Source organism: Chlorocebus sabaeus, chromosome 10 (genome assembly GCF_047675955.1).
Source record: "Chlorocebus sabaeus isolate Y175 chromosome 10, mChlSab1.0.hap1, whole genome shotgun sequence".
Classification (NCBI taxonomy): domain Eukaryota; kingdom Metazoa; phylum Chordata; class Mammalia; order Primates; family Cercopithecidae; genus Chlorocebus; species Chlorocebus sabaeus.
This window is the reverse complement of record NC_132913.1, coordinates 63,555,964-63,580,534: the sequence shown is the minus strand read 5'-3', so window position 1 is coordinate 63,580,534 and position 24,571 is coordinate 63,555,964. Positions and strand designations below refer to the sequence as shown.

The following is a 24,571-nucleotide window of genomic DNA, read 5'->3' as shown; positions in this document are numbered from 1 at the left end:
GTGTAAAAGAGAGATTAAGGATTTAAAATCATGGCGCTGACAATATACATCTTAAAAATCTGTGGCATTTTAAAAGAAAAATCATTTTAAAACAATAATAAAACATTTTTATATTTTACTAGTTTTTCTTCAGTTGACCTGAAATGTTTTACACCACAAACTACTTCAATAGTAAATAAAATGTCATGACTCGCCTACTCTACTTATTTTCAGTTTCTATCACCAAAAGCACCTCTGGTGTGAAGTGCCATTTTAAACACACCTAAATGAAGGGACAGCCTTAGAAAAAACATAGAAGGTGAGACAGAAAGTTTCTAAAAAGGGGGTTGGCAAGAAATGGAGGCTGAAGAAGAAAGTTGTCCAATGCAGTCAAAGTGCAAGTTACTTGTATTCTCACCACATCAAAAGTAAATCTTACGTTTAAGACACATCAATAGTTACATGTGGTTCTTGGAATAAAGACGAAAATCCTCAACATGGCCTACAGGGCTCTACTTGGTCTCTGAAGTTACCCTCTCTACCAGCCCACCTCATCACACACACATTCCCCACCTTGACTCTGCACTCCAGCCACACTGGCCTTCATCCAGTTTCTGAATGCACCACTTTCCCCCCTGCAGTTTCTTCTGCCTGAACAATTTTATCCTCCTATGATATTGGCACATTTCAGCTCAAAAATCACTTCCTCAGGTACAGCCAGGTTCATGAGCATATAGCTTGTGCAGTTGCATAGGGCCTGCAGTTGGAAGGGCCCCCTGCTTGGTTTAATGTTCTGCTGTCTCAGTCTTGAAAGTGAGTAATTTTTGAACATTTTCATTTTGCACTGGGTCTTAAAAATTATGTAGCCAGTCCTATCCTCAGGGAAGTCTTCGCTGATCGCCTTTAATAGTTCAAACACTCCTTTTACAAGCTCTTATAGCATGCATTCCCGTCTGTATTTTTACATTTAAGTAGTTGATTGTTTACCTTCTCCACGAGAAAATACGCACCATGAATCCACCATTCACGTCTGATTTTTGCTTACCACTTCATCCCTAGAACCTAGCACATAGCAGGTTATCAGTAAATGCTGGCTGAATAAACATTTGTTTTCATTATTAGCAGTATCATCATTGTTGTTATTACTCTGTACTATGCAGGCTAAGAATGTAGCAGGGAAGATAACAAAAATTCATGGCAAAACATAAAAAATAAAATAAACTTTACTCAAACAACTTCAACACTACAACCAATAACACAACTCAAAAAAATATTAAATAGCTGCCTAAAATTCCTGGAATTTGAATTTTTATCTTTTCTAACTCTACCTTCTTTTTTAGTATATGTTTTATAATTTGCATGATGTATTGGCTCAGCAATTAACAATTTTATGATTTCTAAATTCAGGCCTGAATGCTCAAATTTTTATTGATAAGCACACGAAATTTTCATAAATGGTGATTCTTGGGTTAGAGTCATAGGAAATGGAAAGGGGAACATTGAGATTGCCAGGTAAGTTGAACTGAGGAGTGATATAGCAGTAACATCTGATGTAAACTATATATTTAATATAAAATATTGTATAGAAAGAGATTTCCAGTTTTAGGGTTAGTGCAAAGGTAAGTAATATATAGTTAATTTATATGTTTTTCTTCCTGTATTTCAAAGGATTGTCTTGCACATACATTACATGTAAAGCATGACATGAGAGGAAAAAAAAAAAAACAAAAAAACTAGTTATTCCCTAGGAGTGCCCAAAGTGGAAATCCTAAACTGGGCAATGAATCTACAAATCAACCTCGTAGCTATCATTCTAGGAAACGAGCTCTAAAATTGTCTTCATATGTAAATATATGAATCATGAAAATTATTATCCACACCTTATAAAAAGCTGATCTCTTGGTTTGGGAAAAGACAAAATCCAAAAGGACAACTTCTTCTCTACTCTTCTCTTTCCCAAGGTCAGACAAAGTCAGTAATCACCCCTTGCTCCTACATACATCTCATCCAACATTGGAGAACATCGTTCTAATTAAATAACTACTTATTTGAAGTTTTTGCAGGAAACCCAGTCATTCATGTACTCTGGAGCAAGGAAGAGTCTTGCTCTCTTCTGATAAAATCATCCTTTTTGACCAAGGAGAAAGCTTGCGGGGGGAACACACATGAATTAGTGAGGAGAATGGGAATCCCTGCCTACTACCTCCCTAACATGACCCTTGTATCAACCAGAGTACTTCAAATTTCCCCCACAAACTTCATACTTTCTCATCTTAGTGACTTTGCTCAAATTGTTCCCCTTAAGTTCAGAATACTCCTTCACTGCCATATACTCAAATCCTATACCTTTCTCAACCAAGTTTAAATGCCACATTCATCAAAAAGGCTTTTAGGACTAAGCAAATCTAATTTCTCCTTGATCTATACTGTCCACAGCAGTTTGCATTTTTCTTATATATCATTTTCTACTCTATCATACTGTTATGTCAATATCTTTTCTCTCTTTCTAGGAGGTAAATTCCTAGAATGTGAAAAATTCTTGTGGTCCCGAGGTTATTAATTAAAATCTTGGCTTCTCAACTGCTCCAAACTGAAAATGACTTCTACAATAATACATGCCAAAATATGAAATTTAAATTAACAACGATTAAATTTTATATAGGCATCATTTAAGCTAATATCTTTATTATAAGAGTTCTAAATTAAACTACCCACCTTTTAGAAATTAATTATTTCATGATAAAGAAATTCCTGTACTACTTTCATACTAAAGCAGTAACTTACTCTAAGGTACTCCTAGTGACCTACATTAATTCACTCTGTAAAATTAGAATTACTATTCTAATAGTATTCTCTAACAAAAGATCCATTAAATTTTTATCATTTTTATAAAGAAAAAATATATCCCTATATTGCAGATAAAAAGAATACCTAGAAATAAAGCAAATATCAGAGCACCTCATAACTAAGTGCATATCCAATTAGTTATTAAAAGTCCAGTTAGTTCTTTACCTACTTCCCAATTTTGCCCAGGCCCTGATTATGCTACATTTAGTGTCTTCTTTACCAGGAGCAAAAGAGATGCTGCTTAAGGTTTCAGGCTTTAGTGGGAGAGTTTTTTTTGCAAATTAATATTTCTTAAAGAAGCTCATGAGTATTTACGTTGGAGAACAAAGTAAAATCAAAAAGAAGTGACACATATTCTTGAACTTTTGAATGCCATAAAATAAATGCATAAATGTTAGAAATGCACACATGATAGAGCAGCACCCACAACCCCCCAAAAAAGTATTTGTTTCTCATTCATTTTAATTACCTTTAAGTTACCTATTTTTAAGCTTTATCAACCAATACAACAAAAAATCAATATTCTTTACTACTAATCCATTATCATTTTTAATGAAATGACTGCTAACCAATAAATTCACGTATGTATGGCCATAAGTCTCTTAAAGATTTTATATATTACTTGTAGTATTCTCTTAAATATTAGGTTGGGATTAAATATCTATTTATTCCATTCAAATCAAGGTATTTCAAAGTATGAAAGTGCTATGACCTAAAAAAAAATTAGTCTAATTCTGAAATCCATCTCTCAATGATCTAATGTAAGAGGATAAGAGAAGGGCCATGAAAGAGATGTCCTCTGTTGTTTGTTTCTTTTTTTTAAAGTTCTGCACTCTTGATGTACATGACTCCTCTGCCATATGAATGTAGGTGAAGACATAATTTGTAGAATAATAGGCACTAATATTACATGCTGCTTCAGTTCTGTCATATTTCCAATCCATCAAATTGATTAATGCTATAATAACTCTACACAAACCTATCATTTGTGCACTAATGAAGTCAAACTCAGTTTATCCTTAGGCAACTAGATTCCGAAAGCTCATAGATGTCATCTCTTCAGCACAGCAAGACTATTTAGACAGTGTTATATAAAAGGAGCAAGAAACATGCATAGCCTATCTCCAAATTTGGATGGCTTCCTGCCAAAGTTGTAAATGCAAAAACTGCTAATAAAATGTTCAAAGAGCATTCGGCAGTTTTTAAACATGGACAAGTTACTGCAAGACACACAGAGAAAAGAAGGAAATTTGTTAATTTGACATAAATATTATACTAATGATATCAGTGATATCAACATAGACACCATGTTCAAAACCCATCAAGTTTTAGGCAATATATGAAGGTTTAATTTAAAATAGATTTTTAAGATGTTTAGACTTAAAATATGATGATATGGGACTTTATCAAAACTGGAATTTTAAGGGCTATGTATTAAATTCAAAAGAAAATCAACCTGCAAACTATAGTGCAAGTCAAAAATAACACTATATAATGATGATCATGAAATTATTAAATAGTAATGCCCCTTAGATAGTGTTTCATAGGGAATGTTTAATGATATGATACAGGATGTGTAAGCAGAAGTGACTCTTCCCACAAAAGGTGTTTAAAACCATTTTCCCATTACCTCAATAGTCAGAGATTAGTGTTTATGTCAGAAATGGCTTGTGTTGGAGAACAGGAAAGTGCAGCGTCACACTGTCATTTCCATAAACGTTAAAAAAAAAAAAAAAAAAAGCAGGCAGTATTGTGTAGCACAGTGGTAAGGCTACTTAAAAAACACACTTGCAAGCAGGTGTAGATACAAAGATACAGACTACTGTCAATTAAAATAGAAATCCTGAAGCAGAAAGCAAACATTCTAGGACAAAATAGATAAGTATTAGACACAAATACAAAAGTAGTCCTAGATTCCAGAAGATTCTTCTAGAAGAAGATTCAGACCAGAACTATTCCTTTGGCTACATATCATCATAAGTTTTTAGGAAAAAGAAACTTACTGACTGACATAAGAGTCTATTGTATATCCATTATTGCTTGTTGCATACAGGTTGAGTATCCCCTATCCAAAATTCCTGACACTAGAAGTGTTTCAAATTTTGGATTTTTCTCACATTTTGGAATCCTTGCATTATATACTTACCAGCTAAGCAACCCTAACCCAAAAATCAAAAATCCAAAACATTTCAATAAGCATTTCCTTGAGCATCATGTTGGCACTCAAAAAAATTTGGATTTTGGAGCATTTTCAGATTTTGGACTTTCAAATTAGGGATACTCAGTGTATATAAATATGTACAGTAAATTATACATATATCTTATTTCAGAAAGTAAATTTAGCCACAGCTACAAATCAGTTTTACCATTCATTCAATAAATACATTGAATGCATATAAAGTGTCAGGCACTATTCTAAGAGCTAAAGGTAAAATTATGAAGAAAACCAAGTAACTGCCCATAAGGCACTTCTATTTTAGAGGTACATGTGGCCTGTCTCCTTATGTGTACCTTTACGATGCCTGAAGTTAAAAACACTAAAAAATACTGAAGTCTACCTCATTATGACAATATTATCTGGTATACATATAACAAGGCTTAATTCTGTTTGGGCTACACATTACACAAAAACCAAGGAAAAAAACATACACGACAGTGTATAATCTCCAAAATACCAAATGAATTCCAATTTACTGAACTACGGCAAATAACTCAAATAATATTCCACAAATAACTCACTATCTCCAGCAACCCATTCATTTGGAACAAGGTAGTAAGCAAAAGATTAAAATGACCCAGAGTGGCCTGGGTGCGGTGGCTCATGCCTGTAATCCCAGCACTTTGGGAGGCTGAGGTGGGTGGATCACCTGAGGTCAGGAGTTCGAGATCAGCCTGGCCAACATGGTGAAACCTCATCTCTACTAAAAATACAAAACACAAAATTAGCCGGGCATGGTGGTGCATACCTGTAATCTCAGCTACTTGGGAAGCTGAGAGGCAGGAGAATCGCTTGAACCTGGGAGACGGAGGTTGCAGTGAGCTAAGATCGCGCCACTGCACTCCAGCCTGGGCAACCGGAGCGAAACTCCATCTCGAGAATAAAAAAAAAAAAAAAAAAAAGACTCAGAGTGAGTAATAACGAATGAATGAGGACAGTAGAATACCCAAGGCAGATGGGTCTTAATACCCTGCCATTCTAGAAGCACAAGATGAAAAGCAACAAAGATTGAAAACACAGAAAAATGAAGGCAGAACTTCCCTCTCACAACCAAAGTTGGAGCCCAATAAAACCAGAGAATAACTAGAATCTATCTCCCGGCCAAATACAAACTAGACTTCTATTTAGGCAGATGATGATTACGATAATGATAGCAATTAAGATTCCGCAAAACTCATACAGCATATATCCAAAATATGTAAGAAACTCTTACAACCCTATAATAAAAAGACAACATAACCCAATTTTTAAAATTGAGCAAGGAATGTGAATAGCCATTTTTCCAAAGGAGATATACAAACCGCCAAAAAGCACATGAAAAGATACTCACCATCATTAGTCATTAGGGAAATACAAATCAAAACCACCATGAGATGCCACTTCACACCCAATAAGAAGGTTATAATCAACAAGACAGACAATAACAAATGTTTTGCAAATGTGGAGAAATCGAAAATTCTCACATGTTGCTTGGTGGGACCATGAAAAGTCTGGCAGTTTCTCAAAATGTTAAACACAGAATTTTACCATATGACCCAACAATTACACTCCTATGTATTCACCCAGGGGAAATAAAAATAAGTATCCACATAAAGACATATATACAAATGTTCATAGCAGCATTATTCACAATAGTCAAAAAGGAAAGCAACTCAAATGTTCATTAACTGGTCAATGGACAGACAAAATGCAGTATATCCATATGATGGAATACTTTTTGGCAATAAGAAAGAACCAAGTAAGTACTGATACATGCTACAACATGAATACATGGATGAACCTCAAAAACCATTATGCCCAATGAAAAAAAAAAGCCAGACACAAAAGAAAACATATGATTCCATTTATATGACATGTCCAGAAGAGGCAAATCTACAGAAACAGAGTAGACCAATGGTTGACTCAAGCTGGTGGTGGCAATGAGGAGTGGCTGCAAATGGGCAAAGAGTTTCTTTTGGAGGTGATGGAAACCTACTGTTAGACTGTGGTAACTGGAGAGGTGAGTGGAAAATTAAAAAAAAAAAAAAAAAAAGATTGTGGTAATAGTCACACAATTATGTAAATATACTAAAAATCATTGAATTATAAATTTAAAATGGTATGTAAATTATATCTCAAGAAAGCTGAATAGAAAATCTTAAAAGACTTATTGTACTTACTGTACATGTAAGTACTTGACATATATTAAACACCCCACAACTTTATGAGGTAGATACTATTATTATTTTCCCAATTTTACAATAAGAAAACTGAGGCACAAGCATAAGTAATTTGTCCAAAGTCACAATGCTAGTAAGTGACAGCAGCCAGGATTTGAACCCAAGTAGTATTACTCTACGGTGAACACACAACTAAATTAGCTAACCTCCTGCAGAGCTCACAAATAAACATTCTTGGGTAATAATTATTAGAATTAAAGCAATTATAATTATCTTACAACAGTAGTTCTCAACTCTTCCTGTACACTTGAGGAACTTGATACAGTTATGTATTTCCTAAACTCAAATTCTGATACTGTAGAGATGAGGACCAAAAATCTGCATCTTTAACAAGCACTCCTGGTAAATCTGATGCAGATGGTCTGTGAACACCACAACAAAGACTATCCTAGAGACACAGATGGCACTTGAGATAAGATTACGTTCTTTTTATCTCTTTCATTCATTTATCTCAGAGAAAATGGTAGTAAGGATGTGTGTAGATAAATTTTTTTCAAGAAGATTTTTGACCACCTTTTTCTCCTTAAGCATTGAGGCTATGGCTTAAAGCCATGTTTTAAAACATGCCTTAGTAACATGTTGCTATTTTACAATGTTCAAGAAAAAGCCTTTAAGATAAATGAACTCAGGCCACACTTACTTTGGAATCAAAGTGGTAACATGATAGTTTTTCCATTAGAAGTATTAGATAAGGAAAGTAAAAATAAGTTAGGAATTATGAACATCAGTTGTGATATCTATCTATTTGTAACTAGAGATCAATTTCAAAATGGTATTCAAGGACCAATTTCGTAAACCTGACAAACTTCTAGAGGTTAACAAGGGTCAAGAAAACAAATTCACAACACCAACAAGCCAATAACTCAGGGTAAAGTAAATAAATACAAGTCAAATTTAAAACCTTCCATTCTTTCTTAATAAGTATGTATGTGTCATGTTCTCAAATGGTTATGTTTAGACTTTGATCCATTATAAAAATAATCCATCATAGCTGGACATGGTGGTGTGCACCTGTAATACCAGCTACCTGGGAGGCTGAAGCAGGAGGATCCCTTAAGCCCAGAAGTTTGAGGCACGCCTGGGCAACATAACAAGACTCCATCACAAAAAGAAAAAAAATATCCATTATTTTTCATTAATTTCCAATAAAAAGCAGGCCAACTGCATATGATTATGATAAATTAACAGAGAAGAGTCTTGTAGTTGGTACTCAAACTTTTAATTTTCATTTTCAAAATGGTAATCTGAAATTTAAAATGACTGAGCTTTTCACAGAACTAAAAATGAGTATGAGATCAACAGCAGAACTACAGAAAAACAGCTGGTTAAGAGTAAAGGTCCAATCCACCTGGCCAAAAAACAGATACAAAAACAGCTCCACACAACTATCAGACCTCAACAACATTAACCTTCACAGTGCAATAGTTTAATGGTTCTCTAAATTCAACTCTAGAGATAGAAAACAAATATCCTTCAAACTAAGTAGTTCTTCCCATCTAAACCAAATACAATCACTGTAATGACAGCACCTATTTTTTTTAAGTATCTACTACGTGATTATGGTTCCAGGTACTGTACATATACTTTGCTATCTCATATCAAGCTAGTTAACCAAAAAACTATTCCTCTTCCTTCATTACTCCCAGCTAGTTATAGAACAAATTATCCCCCACAGAGAATCTGACTTATTAGTATACCGCCTGAAATGTTAACAAAACTGCAAGATTCTCCAAGAAGAAGAAAACAGGAAATGAGGTAACAGTCTTTCCATCAAAGACTTTCCCTATGAATATGAGAACACAGTAGAAAATGCTCAGAGGATTCCCCCTAAAAAATATTAAAAGCATTTAAATGAACAAACAGGTGATAAACATCCAAAATGTACCCAAAACTATAATACAAAGACAAAGATGAATATAAAACTGTTATTGCCCTCTAGGATCTAATTTTGTTGAGCAAGTGAAGAACAAAGAGGGAGTTGGGATTAGGGGTGACTAAGGTACACATAACCATTTAAAATACATTAAGCAAATACAGGTGGTGTAGGGAAAAAACATACATTTCAGAGTCACACATACCTGGCTTCCCCTCCCAATTCTACAACTTACTGTATGAGTTATCTTGGCCAAACTGGTTAACCTATTCTTGTCTCAATTACCTCACTGTAAAAGAGGGAAATATTAATTATCTTGTTAGGTTATTGGAAGAATAAAACTAGATTGGCCAGGCGTGATGGCTCATGCCTGTAATCCCAGCACTTTAAGAGGCCAAGGTGGCCGGCCAGATCAAAAGGTCAGGAGTTTGAGACCAGCCGACCAACATGGTGAAACCCCTTCTCTACTAAAAATACAAAAATTAGCCAGGCGTGGTGGTGCGCGCCTATAATTCCAGCTACTCAGGAAGCTGAGGCAGGAGAATCGCTTGAACCCAGGAGATGGAGGTTGCAGTGAGCTGAGATCGTGCCACTGCACTCTAGTCTGGGCAAAAGAGCAAGACTCCATCTAAAAAAAAAAGTAGATAAACTATGTAAGTACCCTATAAAGTCTCCAGCTCACAGTATATTTTCAATCAATAATTCTTAATATCCACATTAGAACAAAAGTGTGTATAAAGCCCTATAGAAATATTCATGAAGAAATAACTAAATCTGCCTGAGGAAAACAGGAAAGAATTCACAAAAGGAGATGAAATCTGAATTGGATCCAAAAAAAGAATCCAAAGCATGCCAGATAGAAGGTAGGGGGCATGAAGACGAGTTTAGATATTTACCAAAAACCTAACACCCCCAACGCAGTTTGAGGAAAGGGAGGCAAAATGTTCAGCAAAGGCTTACTAAACTAGATACCTCTGTGCAGATTTCTACTATAGGATATAGCTCTTCATGTTAAAATGATCTATTTCTGCAAAAGAATATAAGTTCAAGAAAGGCAAGAATTGTTACTTATTTTTGTATCCCCAACACCTGGCAGAGCACCTAGCTCAAATTAGGTACTCAGCGAACATATTCTGCAGAAAATACAAGCAGGTCTTTTGCTATCTAAAGCCTGAAAGGTATCTGACAGCAAAAAAAAAAAAAAAAAAAAAAAAAAAACACTGCTAAAACTCTAAAAATAAAATCATTGAACCAATTTAAGGAACGATAACATCTCAACAATGGGTACCAAATTCAACAGTGTAAACTCAAGAATTCACTTTCTCTCCAAATCATTCAGTGGTTCCTAACCAAAGACACATAGAGTATTTGAAAACTATACTTTTCTTAACTCTATCCTCAATTTTTCCATATAATAGGCCTTTGGTGAGAATAAAGGAGTATTTGTATACGCAAGCATGTTTGGGCAGGCATCACTAGCTTCAGAGAGTTCCACAGGTAACTAATTATAATGTACAAGACCACCCACGTTACTCACCCCCAACTCCCCATCTATCCCCATCCTTCTTTAGAACCTCTATTCAGTCATGAGTGTGCTTTGTCAGTTCCCAGATCTAACGAAAACAGGCAGTACCACCTTGGTTACTGTGGCAAAGTATATGTCTTAAATACATCCACAATAGTAATTCCTGTCCTACAATTCCCCTTCCCTTGAATCTGGGTCGGCTTGTAGCTCCACTGTAACCCACAGAATATTGTGGAAGTGATGCTGCAGGACAATTGAGAGTAGGTTATAAAAGGTGGTGCAACTTCTAACTTGCTAGCTTAGGCACTTGTATGTGGTACACTGAGTCACTACATAAAAAGTCTGACTACTCTCAGGCCACCAAGCTGTGAGGAAGCCAAGCCACATGAAGCCACATGTAAGCATTCCAGAAAACAACCCCAGCTGAAGTCCTAGCCAGAATCAATTGTCAGATATGTAAGTGAAGATGCTTCCAGATGTTTCCAACCCTCAACCACTGGATCATTCCCAGCCTTTGAGTCTTTTCAGCTGAAGACCCACACATCATGAGTGAGAGACAAACCATCTTTCCTGTGCTGTATACAGCACCCTATACATAAGTAACCCTTTACTGCTTCAGACATAGATTTTGACACTTGCACTTTCCCTCCAGTCAGTTTCACTTTATTAATCCAGTATCTTCAATCTTTGCCTTCCTGAAATCTCACTGTATCTCCAATTTGCTGACCGCATCACCATGACTCCCTGACCTCCAGGATTTGGTACCCAGTGACTAGAATGGCTTACATCCATCTTTAAAAACTGACCTGAATGGCAGTTGCTGTATTATTCACAGATAGAGGAAACAAAAGAGACTCCAAGAGAGAAACAACTCTAGCTAAAGTCAAATCTAACTATATCTTTTCATAAAAGTCAGACCAATAGTCATTTACCTATGATACAAAAATAATCCAAAACAGTAAATGAAAGCATACTTTATATGTGCCTTTAATTTGCACTCTGTAATTTCTCACACATTAGCACCTTTTCTAAATATTTATTTTAATATTAAAATTATTTTATATTTTCCAAACAGCCACCAAATGCTAGTATGAGAAAATCAGTGCAAGTAGATGGCAAAAAGGAGAAAACTGCTTAGGGAGAAAATACATCAAAAATAATTCACAATCTCAATGTAAGAACAAATGTCAATTATCACTTAAATAGTTAACATTATGTAACTAGTTCTCCTGGACAAGCCAAATTAGAATCTTAAATCGATGAACAGTAATAACAGTAATAGTAAAAATAACAATGATAGCATCTAATGAAAAACTAGATAGCAACTTTTATTTTCATGTTATTTCTTATAAAGACACATAATCTTTCTTTAAATGTATAAAATAAGAAAGTTGGAAACATTACTTGTAAGTCATGATGCCAAAACATTTTTCTATAACATAAAAGCTAACAATCAAAAGAAATGGAGATCAAAAAATGGCTAGATCATGGAAGAGTCAGCCGCCAATATTACTTTACAGAAATAAACACTGTTTGAATAATAATGGCCTATTCATGTTATAAAAATGACACAATTTATTCATATAAAGTTCTAATTAGTGCTCTAAATTGACCAGGTAATAAAATATGACCATGTGGAGGTAAATACCATTGTAATACTCAAAGATACTGTATCCACTGGAATAAATATACACATCAAAAGTCTATTTTTTTCCATCTAAAGACAGATTAAGTTATGAAGAAATTCTTTGGTTTATACAAGTTCTTAGAGATAAAATATATAATCAGCAAAAAAACATAGCTAAGTGCATAAAAACAGTGAAATGCATTTTACGGTTTCTATTTTGCCAACACAGTTACAGTTAATGAGAATTGTCATGACAAAATGATTGTTTTTATGAAAAGAAGCTTCTTTATTACCAACCAATCAAATTTCATTTTTATTACTGATGTAAAAAAGTTCAAAACCATCATTCATTTATAGAGCATATAAAAATAAGAAAAGTGTTCAAGAATAGAAGAGAGGCTCATTTACAAAGCAACAAAAAATTAAAGCATGCATTTCTCTTACTGGCAAGGCAAATACTTCTCTTCTACATATAAATGTCTATTGCTGGATTTTCTGAATATTATAACTTCTGTCTTTGAACAAAAAAATGAGAAGCCTGAATTTTCAATATCTCATCTGTATTTGATATCTTCAGTCCATCTGATAACTGCTTATCAAGACATTTCAAAAATGAAAAATATTAAGAAGTTTGGTGCATTTTCTTTCAATTTTCACCAAAATATGGCAAGCTTGGGCTAACATGAATAACTCAAAAGTCTTCAAGAAAGACTGACAAATTTTATGGGGCACCCATCACCAAAGTTTTAAGTTAACAACTAAAAATCATGTAATTTCAGAGTATAATACGTTAATAAATCACATTAAGAAAATTAAAACTCAAATTACAGCCTATGAACTATTCCATTAACAGAAAACAAGGCTTTGAAGGGATCTTATTATCCAAGTTTTCAAAAATTTACATAACATTGCTCTTAAGAATTTAGTTTTGGCCAGGTGGGGTGGCTCACACCTGTAATCCCAGCACTTTGGGAGGCCGACACGGGCAGATCACATAAGGTCAGCGGTTCGAGACCAGCCTGGCCAACATGGTGAAACCCCGTCTTTACTGAAAATACAAAAATTAGCGAGGTGTGGTGTTGGGTACCTATAATCCCAGCCACCTGGGAGGCTGATGCAGGAGAACACTTGAACCTGGGAGGCAGAGGTTGCAGTGAGCCGAGATTACCCCACTGCACTTCAGCCTGGGCAACAGAGCAAGACTCCATCTCAAAAAAAAAAAAAAATAGTTCCAACCTACTCAGGAATACGGTATAATAAAGTATAGGATCCACTGCTGTCAATAAACTATATCTTGCCTCTAGTCTGAAGTATAATCTATTTTGTCACTGTTTCGCTTTACCATCTGCACCATTCAATCTCAGCTTCGTATCTCCAAAGTCATAAGCACAACTGTGTAAGATTATTCATATGACTAATATGATTTTTTTTTTTTTAATTCTCTGAAACTTGACGGTCAGTTCAATAACTTTTTAATAATTCCTCAGTGCCTTCCTCAATACTGGAAAATCCCCAAAATACTACGTAAAAATAACAAAATATCTTTATTTTCAAGAGCAAAAGATTTAAGGCTGGGCACGGTGGCTCACACCTGTAATCACAGCACTTTTGGGAGGCCGAGGTGGGCAGATCACCTGAGTTTGGGAGTTCGAGACCAGCCTGACCAATGTGGAAAAACCAGGCCTCTACTAAAAATACAAAATTAGCCAGGTGTGGTGGCACATCCCTGTAATCCCAGCTACTCAGGAGTATGAGGCAGGAGAATCACTTGAACCCAGAAGGCGGAGGTTGTGGTGAGCCAAGATCGTGCCATTGCACTCCAGCCTGGGCAACAAGAGCAAAACTCCATCTCAAAAAAAAGAATTTAATGCATTGTATTTTTTCAATTATCTGTTGCACCTGTCATCACTAAATGTTCTGATACATGGATGTACAAGCCTTTACCATCATTTTCTTCACTGTGAGCAACAGCATCACTTCTATATTACAAAAGCCTTTAAACCTATATTTTGTACTTCCTTTAGCCTCTGGAACTCTTCTGAATGCTTTTACAGTCCAGATTCCCCAGTACTCATGTAAGGAGAGACGGAATGAAAGCATTTTATTACCAATATAAAAACAAATTTTTTAGAACATACCCGTTTTGATCACATTTACTTTCAAGATGCTTACATATGGGTTCCATGGAACCCTGCAAAACTACTTTCCTAGCTCATACTATAAATTAATGCTACTGCTTAAATGAAGTTATTAATAAATTTAAATAATTAAGCACCCAAATGCCCACAATGAGATAAATGGAATATTCCGACCATTCTTTTTTCATCCTTTATATAGTTTACTGAGCTTCTAAATAAAGAACAGAACAGATATCATGCTTATTTCAAAAGATTAATAAATTATAGTATGATGAAACTAACTGATGTGCTTAAAATACTTCAAGGCACCAGTGGAGTAATAAATCAGAAAAGATGGTATATGAGTAAAGAAAAATAAGAATACTTTGGGCATTTTCTTCTGTCCAAAATGGTAATGGGATACCAGATGTTAAGAGTTAATATCCTCAAAGGACCCCTTACTATAAGGTGAAAGGCTCTTGGGCAATAAAAGTAACAACAGAAAGTAACATGTACTGAACATTTATTATCGACCACCCTATACTAGACACTTAATAAACATTGTAAAATCTATTATCCTCTTTTACAAATGAGGAAACTGAGGACTAGAAAGTCCTGTCCAAGATCACAGAACAAGAAGCAGCATTGAGCTTAGAACTCAGCTCTTACTCCAATGACCTTACTCCTAACCTTTATACTGAGTTTCAGTATTCATATCCACAAAATACCTATCTAACAAGACCAAATTGTTATTATTAGCAATTACATACATAAATCATTTAACACAGTAGCTCAAAAGCTTACTATCAGTAACCAGCTATGGCAATTCTAATTAACAGACCACCAATATGACTTATACCAAGATTCAATTTTATAATGAAGATAAACATGGCTGAAGTATATATCTTGAAATAAATATCCTGGAATAACAAAGTATTCTAGGATACATTCCTAAGTAATTTTAATAACGGCAATAACTATGTAGATGCTTCCTATTATTGAATTAAATTATATGTTATTTACAAATAACTTTTTAAAGCTTTACCAAAATTGTATCTTTAAAGTAACATATTATTATTTTCACCATTTTACAAATGAGAAATCTCAGGCTTAAACAGGCAGTTAATTTGCCCAAGTTCACACAGCTAGGAAGTAGCTGAATAAGAACCCAGGTTAGACTTTTCACTTCAAAATCCAAAGAAAGTGTAAAAGCAAGGTGAAGGAAGCAATCCACACTGCAGCCAATTTCCGCTGTTTAGTGCTCTACACCTCTCTCCCTTCTTTTGTGTATCTGGTGGCACTATGGAGCCCTAATACCTGGAGCCACTACTGGCACAGGGATGGGCAAGTGAGTTAGGCCTGTCCACCCAAGTACTCTACCCTTTTAGCTGCTCCAAATGTGGTCATGTAGCCCAAATGGGATTACACAATCCTCCCCTATGATACATTCATACCCAACTGACTGTAAGAACGAAATTAAAAAAAAAAAAAAAAATGTAAGTAATGTATTGAAAAATCTTGCCATTAAAAAAAATGAAAACTTAAATATACAGGTTATAAAATATTTTTTAAACTATTTTTTTAATAACATCCAGGTCCATTTTTATCCTTCTTTTAAAATTCTAGGCCAGGCGCAGTGGCTCACACCTGTAATCCCAGAACTTTGGGAGGCTAAAGCAGGCGGATCACTTGAGGCCAGCAGTTCAAGACAAGCCTGGCCAACATAGTGAAATCCCATCTCTACTAAAAACATAAAAATTAGCTGGGCATGGTGGCAGACACCTGTAATCCCAGCTACTCAGGAGGCTGAGGCAGGAGAATCACTTGAACCCGGGAGGTACAGGTTGCAGTGAGCCAAGATTGTGCCACTGCCCTCCAGCCTGGGTGACAAGAGTAAAACGCCATCTCAAAAAAAAAAAAAAAAAAAAAATTCTAAATCCAGCACATCATCATGTAGAGAAACAACTACTCATTCAAAAAGATAACTTACCATTTCTTTCCATATTAAGATAAAAGAAAAATTCAAAATTATCTTCCACTTTAACAAATATATTCCAAAAAACGACTGAACAGATGCATAAATATGTTTATGTAAGCACTGCTTACAACAGACTAAAATCACACACACGTGTGATGGCTTTGGGACACATCAGCTTACCTACACTGAACACACTTCCCAAAATTCCCTTTCTACTACGTCTCCAGTTAAAGTGGGCTACAAGGGATATTCTCTGCCAGGTGCCGGAAAGAGAAGCGAGGCAACAGTCATTTTGTAGCAGACACACACTTCCTCCTAGCTTTTCTAACCCTAATCTAGGTGATACCATAAAGGGATTCTGCTGATATAATTGAAGTCCCTACTTAGTTAGCTTTACATTAATCAAAAGGGAGAGTATCCTAAGTGGCCTGATTTCATCAGCTGAAAGCTCTTTAAAAAAGGGTCTAAGTCCTCCCTGGGATCAGACACTCTAAGCAGTATCTGTTCTTGCCAGTGCTCTCTTAGTCCTGGATCTCCCCATCCTGACTGCCTGCCTTGCATGCTTTGCACTTACTTTGCCAGCCCCCACATTAAGAGCCAATTATTTGCATGTGTTTGTGTATGCACATACATGCATGTGTGTGTGTGTGGCTAAAGAGAGAAACAGATATCCTGGTACATCTGCTTCTCTGGTTGAACTGACTGATAACAACTCCCTAAATACCCATCTAAGTAATACTACATTAGTAAATTTTGGCTTCTTCATTACAATGAAATACTATATAACCATTTTAAAATGATGATGTGTAATTCCATTCATAGATATGAAAAGAGATCCCAATATATGACAAAACAGGTTACAAAAAATTATGCATATTATATATTATGTCGATTCTTTTAATTCAGGGAAAGAGAATGAAATAGCTTTGTTCATCAAAGTTTTAATGATGAGGATGGCGGCCCGGCGCGGTGGCTCAAGCCTGTAATCCCAGCACTTTGGGAGGCCAAGACGGGCGGATCACGAGGTCAGGAGATCGAGACCATCCTGGCTGACATGGTGAAACCCCGTCTCTACTAAAAAATACAAAAAACTAGCCGGGCGAGGTGGCGGGCACCTGTAGTCCCAGCTACTCGGGAGGCTGAGGCAGGAGAATGGCGTGAACCCAGGAGGCGGAGCTAGCAGTGAGCTGAGATCCGGCCACTGCACTCCAGCCTGGGCGGCAGAGCGAGACTCCGTCTCAAAAAAAAAAAAAAATGATGAGGATGGAATTCTAAAGTCTTAATCTGGGTGGTATGATTTCAGGTAATTTTTACTTTATCTCTGGATTGTTTTCATTTTCCATAATGGCAACATATCATTATCATTATTAGGAAAAAAACCTCAACAACAAACCTTTCTCATTTGACAGGAAAAAAACATCAAGTAGACTTGCATTAAATGGTTAAAATGGTGCCCAGAGTCTTAAAGGATGAACAGGAGTTATTCAAGCAAAGTGGACATCTCAGGCAAGGGGCAAGGAAAGAAGTGACAAGACATGAGGCTGTTCTACTGACAATGGGAAACCAACAAAATGTTAAAACAAGAGGAGGTTTTGTTTTTTTGTTTTTTTAAGGAAAATTAAAACAAACAGAAAACCCACGAGGCTTGCAGTGTATGGACTCCACTGGAAGGAAGCCAGACTGGAAGCAGAGAAATCAATTCAGAGACTACTACAGTTATCTAAGCAAAAAATGACAAAGCTTTGAACTAAGGTAACAGCAGTAGAAATGGATAGAATAAGTACTATATAGGAATAATAACTGAAAAAAGTTGGCGAGGGAAATACTGGTAGTAAGGAGGCAGAAGCAGTTCACTTAAACTGGGGAGTTCAGAGAAGACTTATAAAAAGATATCCTTATGAATAAGGATCTCAAAGAAGTCACTTCAAGAATACCACAGAGAGATGCCAGATATCGTTAAACATTTCCAAAAGAAATACTCAGTGTTAGCTCATGTCCACAGGAAGGAAGGGTAATAAGCAAAGTGTTAGATACAATATAAATTAGAGCTCTCAATTACAAAAACAGATTCATAATTACTTAAGTTATAATAGGTCTACATAGACACATATCTCTAACCTGTACTACCAGAAACAGAATATTGAGAACAGTTGCTGGATTTGAGTCACATTTGTAAGTCATTTACAAGTCAAACATAGTGTTTCTGATAAATTATTACTTTAACCACTGCTATAGTCTGAATATCCCCTCCACAACTCATGCTGAAATGGAATTGCCACTCTGACAGTATTAAGAGGTGGGATGTTTAGAGGTGATTAGGTCATGAGGGCTCCACCCTCATGAATGGATTCATCTCTTTATCCCAAGAGTAGGTTGTTATAAAAGCAAGTTCAGCCCTCTCAGTCCCTGGCTCTTGCCCTCTTTGGCATTTTCACCTTCTGCCACAGGATAATGCAGCACAAAGGCTCACATCAGATACTGGCACCTTGAAGCTGGAGTTCATTGCCTCCAGAAATGTGAGACTTAAATTTTTTTTTTTTATAACTTACCTAGTCTGTGGTATTCCGTTATATCAACACAAAACAGATTAAGACAGCCTCCTTATCCATAATGTAATGCCACTTCTTGACAAAATATAATCTTAAAAATTTTAACAATTACAATCACTTAAATTACAAAACTATGCACACTATAGTAATTCAAACAATTCAGAAATAAAGTTCCTCCACCCTCTACCAACACTCTATTTTTATTATCCCAATCGCTACTTAAAATTAGTTGAATATTCTTAACATATATAAATATACGTATGTTTATATAGATTTCATGAGTTCATACAAAATATGTAACTTTTTACTTAATATAACCATAGCTTTCAAGACAATGTGTTTAACAAATACACCTCTTCATTTTTGGATCTGTAAAAATGTGACCATATCATAATTTTTTATGTTTTTGACAAATAATAACTGTGTATATTTAGGAGGTACAATGTGGTATTTTGATCTAAAGAATAAATCAAAGAATAGAAAGAATAAATCAAGCTAATTAATATATCCATCACCACACCAACTTAAATTTTTGTGGTGAGAATATTATAAATCTAAGCTTTTAGCAATTTTGAAACATATAATACATTATTATTAACTGTGGTCACCTTGCAGTGCAATAGATCACTAAAATTTTTTCTTCTAGTCTAACATACTTTGTTCCCTTTGATCAACATCTCCTCTTCTCCATTTCTCTTCCCCATCTCCCACCTCTGTCCCCTCAGCCTCTGGTAACCACCTTTGTATTCTGTTTCTAGGAGATCAACTTTCTTAGATTTCCCTAAAAAGATCAGATTTTAGATCACTACTTGTCTTTCTGTCTAGCTTATTTCATTTAGCATAACGTCCTCCAGATCCATCCATTCTATCACAAATGATAGGGTTTCCTTCTTTTTTAAGGCTGAATAGTATTCCATTGCATCTTATATACATTTTCTTTATCCATTCATCCACTGATAAACACCTGGGTGGCTTCCATATCTTGGCTATTGTAAATACTGCTGCAATGAACACAGGAGTGCACATACCTCCTAGACAATTTCAATCCCTTTGGATACATGACCATAAGTGGAATTGCTGGACTGGTACAAGATAATTTGACATATATTTAAAACATTTCTAATTTTTCGCTATTACAAATAATGCTGCAATTAGTATCACTGTATATTTCTTTAAGTACTGGTCTTTACATTTCTATCAGATAAACCCCCATAAGTAGAATTTTCAGGAGAGAGAATGTCATTTTAATAAATATTGCTACATTAAGTTCCCAAAAAGTAATACTAACTTACAGAACCAATAGTTTGAGAGTAACTGTTTTCCCCATGCCCTATTAGTACTAGAAATCATATTCACTTTTGTCCATCTGATGGGGGGGGCGGGAGGATGCTATACATTATTAGTGACACAGAACATCTTTTCATCTGTTCACTGTCCATCTATATTTCACCCTTTTGTGAAATGCCTGTTCCAGTTCTTTGTCCTTGATTCTGTTGGTTTGTCTTCTTATTTGTACTAACTTAAGATGTCTTTTATCAAAGTTTTTAAATTCTTTCTGCAATCAAATCTGCCAATTTTTTCTCTTATGGATTATGAATTCTTAAGTTTTGCTTAGACCTCTTCTGCTATCCAAGAATTATTAAAATAATCTGTTTTCCCCTAATTATTATATTACAATTTTGTTGTTTTATATTTAGATCTTTAATCTATCTGGAATTTATTCATGTGGTGTAATGACTTAGGAGTTGTTCCAACACCATTTATTGAATTATCCATCTTTCAATGCTTCCTCCTAGAGTAACAGATCACTACAAATAGCTAAGATGGCAGACAGACAAAATGCCTAGAAATTTTTAAACGTCACTACTTAAAGCAGTATCAAAAGTTTATTAAAAGACATTCATCATTTTCTCATTAAAAGAAATCACACATTAGGACACATGCACCCAGTGAACCACTCTCAACATACACTGTGAAGTTTTTTTTTTTTTTTTTTTAACATAGTAGCAAACTAAATTAAATCGCTGATCTAACTATATAAGCCTGATTTTGTTTTCAATATGAATGGTAAAAATGGAAATAATCATTCCTTGAAATCTCAAGATTAGTCATTGATTTGGGTTACAAATATTTACTGAGCACCAACTGACTATGAATACAATGGGGAATAAAATAAGTTTGATCCCTACTTTCAAGAAGCTTGCAATCTAGTAGGAGCTTCTCTCTTCTAGAAAAAGAATATTTTCAAGTGAAGAAAGAAAAAAAAGAAATGTATGTTTACACAAACGCAAAGCAGTAAAAAACATTCCGGCAAATTTTATGACACATTCTGTACTTCCCATTTCCAAAATACTATCTTATTACTTCAAATGTACCTATTTATTGTGGTGACTGTCTTCATTACTGTACTCATGTTGAAAACACTGCTAGGGAGTTATGACTAATTCTATCAGCCTGTATCTCAAAGTACCTATGTTTGGTCTCCTCACTTTCTCAACAATATTTAATTTCTTTCACGGCAATAAATAAGAACCTCAATAAGAGAAATCAGAAATCTATATACATCAGTCATTTTCAGTGCACCGACTCTAAGGTATTTCTTTAAAGTACATGCAGATTTAAAAATATTTCAATGAATCCGCGCAGACGTGGTGGCTGGTGCCCATAATCCCAACTACTCAGGAGGCTAAGGCAGGAGAATTGCTTGAACCCGGGAAGCAGAGGTTGCAGGGAGCCAGGTCGTGCCACTGCACTCCAACCTCGGTGACAAAAGAGAAACTCCGTCTCAAAAAATAAATAAATAAATAACTCCTAGAGTCTTAGCAAATGGCACTACTGTGTCGCTGGGAGAGGAAGCAAGAAGTCTGATGTTCCCTCAACAACAATAGGTAACAACTGATTAGTGACAGTCACCTTAAACTTTGGGTACTAAGACCCAGAAACTGCCCCTACTCTAAGACTGAAGCGTTCAGATGTTTGCCCCTGTGGTCACGCCCCCCACCTCAATCCCAATCCAAGGCCTCCCCCTCATACTCCAGCACCTCCCAACGGAATGGGGAGGTGGGACAAAGTACCGCCCAAGGGAAGTAGACGGGACTCCAGCTCCTGCGGAGTGACCTTGGCCAAGTGTCTCCTTAGTTTTCCCATACGTGAGATAAGGTTGGTAGTCCGTGCCTGCCTCCACCCTCCGGGCTGGGTTCAGCGTATAATGCCACAACGGTGGAGGAATGCTCCAGCCCTGTACCCCACGCGACTCCCCGAGACCGCGCCGCCACCTTCTGGGTCTACGGCCACCCGCGCTACCTGCAATCTGGGAGACGAAGGCTTCCGCCACTAGAGACATGTCGGCTGGGAGGCCCTGCGCCGGTGTGCCTGCCCCCCACGGGCCTCAGCGTCCTCCACCGCAAACCTGGCGACTCTCGGCAGTTAACTACCCTAGCCCCGCCGAGGTTCAGACCCGCAAAGCCCACTGCAGCAGCAGCGGCAGCTACAGCGACGCCCCGAAGGTTACCGCCAGGCCCTGCTAGGAACTTCCGGCGCAGCCGAAACGACACTCGAGCGATTCCGCCGGCCCCGCCCCCGCGCCGTCCTACCGGGCGCAGGCGCTGCGAGCTGCGACCCGCCAATTCTAGGCTCTGCGTAGGGGCTTTGCAGAGGGAAGCGAAGTACCCGACTAGTCTCCCACCCAGGGGACTGGCAGGGGGATCTGGGAGATTTTTTAGCGTGCTTTCTGTAAGCCAGAGTTTTGTAAGCAAGTAACATTTGTAAACGCCCACTGGATAGTAGGCACTTATATACATATATCTACACAAACTTATATACATATATACACACATATACACACATATATACATATATGCACACATATACATATATACACATACATACATATATATACATATATTCTATTTGACTTCGTCCACTCAACAACCCATTAAAGTAATAATATCGCCATTTTACGGATAAGAACATAGGCTTAAGGAGTTTAAACCGCCTGCCCAGGCAGTCCTCTGAGGCCCAGATTCAAGGCTGCGTGAATTCCCCCTTTTCCATTATATTGCTGGGTTGATTAGTCCATGGGTAGACATTGGTGTTCATTTTTTTTATTTTTTCAAACATGCTTGGCAGAAAGGAGGCTTGAGCAGCACCTAAGCCAGAAGATAATTTGTGCTTCAACTACATACACCCGAAATGATGCTCAGCTTGGAGAAGAAGATACTTTAGTTTCACACACTTCTCACTTTTGGGGGTGAACGGGGCAGACAGAGGAGAAACTAAATTCCCTGAGTGACTTTCTCTTAACCTAATAGCTTCTTAAATTACACAATTAAAGAAAAATCATATGCATTACAGATTGGTGGTATTACAAGTGGGACAGGCTTCAGAGCTGGTAACCCAAAGCCCCCTTCACTAAGGAGAAACAGGTTCAGAGAGGTTAGGTAACTCATTTTAAATCACACAGTAAATCAAAATGTCAGACAGCTTACTAGATTTTTGCAGAGGAAACCTGTATTCTAAGAATTACTGTCCATGACATTTAGAAAGCTATATTTCCTACTATGCAGCCATAAAAAAGGATGAGTTTGTGTCCTTTGTAGGGACATGGATGCAGCTGGAAACCATCATTCTTAGCAAACTATCACAAGAACAGAAAACCAAACACCGCATGTTCTCACTCATAGGTGGGAACTGAACAATGAGATCACTTGGACTCGGGAAGGGGAACGTCACACACCGGGGCCTATCATGGGGAGGGGGGAGGGGGGAGGGATTGCACTGGGAGTTATACCTGATGTAAATGATGAGTTGATGGGTGCTGACGAGTTGATGGGTGCAGCACACCAACATGGCACAAGTATACATATGTAACAAACCTGCACGTTATGCACATGTACCCTAGAACTTAAAGTATAATAATAATAATAAATAAATTTTAAAAAAAAGAAAGCTATATTTCCATTCTTTTTATCCATAGATCTCTATTACTATTCATTCTGCCTCCTTAACTAGTGTGTTGGTTTCCCAGAGCTGCCAGATTACCACAAACTGGTTGGCTAAACAACAGAAATTCATTCTCACAATTCTGGAGGCTAGAAGTCTGAAATCAAGGTGTCAGCAGGGCTATCTGATGTCTTGTAAGGCTCCAGAGAAGGGAGTTGCCGGCAATCTTCCATGTACCTTGCCTTGTAGATACATCACTCCAATTTCTGCCACCACATCACATGGCATTCCCCCTGCATGTCAATGTGTTCAGATTTCTCTCTTCTTGAGAAATAACACCAGTCATTATGTTAGGGACCCCCACCCTAATCCAGTAGGACCTTGTCTTAACATGATTTCTTTTTTTTTTTTTTTTTTTTTTTGAGACAGAGTCTTGCTCTGTCACCTAGGCTGGAGTGCGGTGGCGTGATCTCGGCCCACTGCAACCTCCACTTTCCAGGTTCAAGCGATTCTCCTGCCTTGGCCGCCCAAATAGCTGAGATGACAGGCGCGTGCCACCATGCCCAGCTAATTTTTGTATTTTTAGTAGAGACCAGGTTTCACTGTGTTGGCCAGGCTGGTTTCGAACTCCTGACCTCATGATCCACCCACCTTGGCTTCCCAAAGTGCTGGAATTACAGGTGTGAGCCACCATGCCC

The 24,571-nt window shown here is 36.8% G+C and overlaps 1 protein-coding gene across 2 annotated transcripts in view; it reads right to left on the bottom strand.

The window, feature by feature from the left end:
* The window catches only part of MTX2 (metaxin 2), a 70,025-nt gene extending 47,544 nt beyond the window's left edge, over positions 1 to 22,481 (bottom strand). The window contains exon 1 of one of the 2 annotated variants that reach the window (XM_007965437.3): positions 22,236 to 22,481. In XM_007965437.3, the coding sequence (XP_007963628.1) occupies positions 22,236 to 22,275 (40 nt within the window). In that variant the 5' untranslated portion in view covers positions 22,276 to 22,481. The remainder of the gene's footprint in view (positions 1 to 22,235) is intronic. The other variant, XM_073019834.1, reaches the window with a different exon arrangement.
* Positions 22,482 to 24,571: the final 2,090 nt, after the last annotated feature.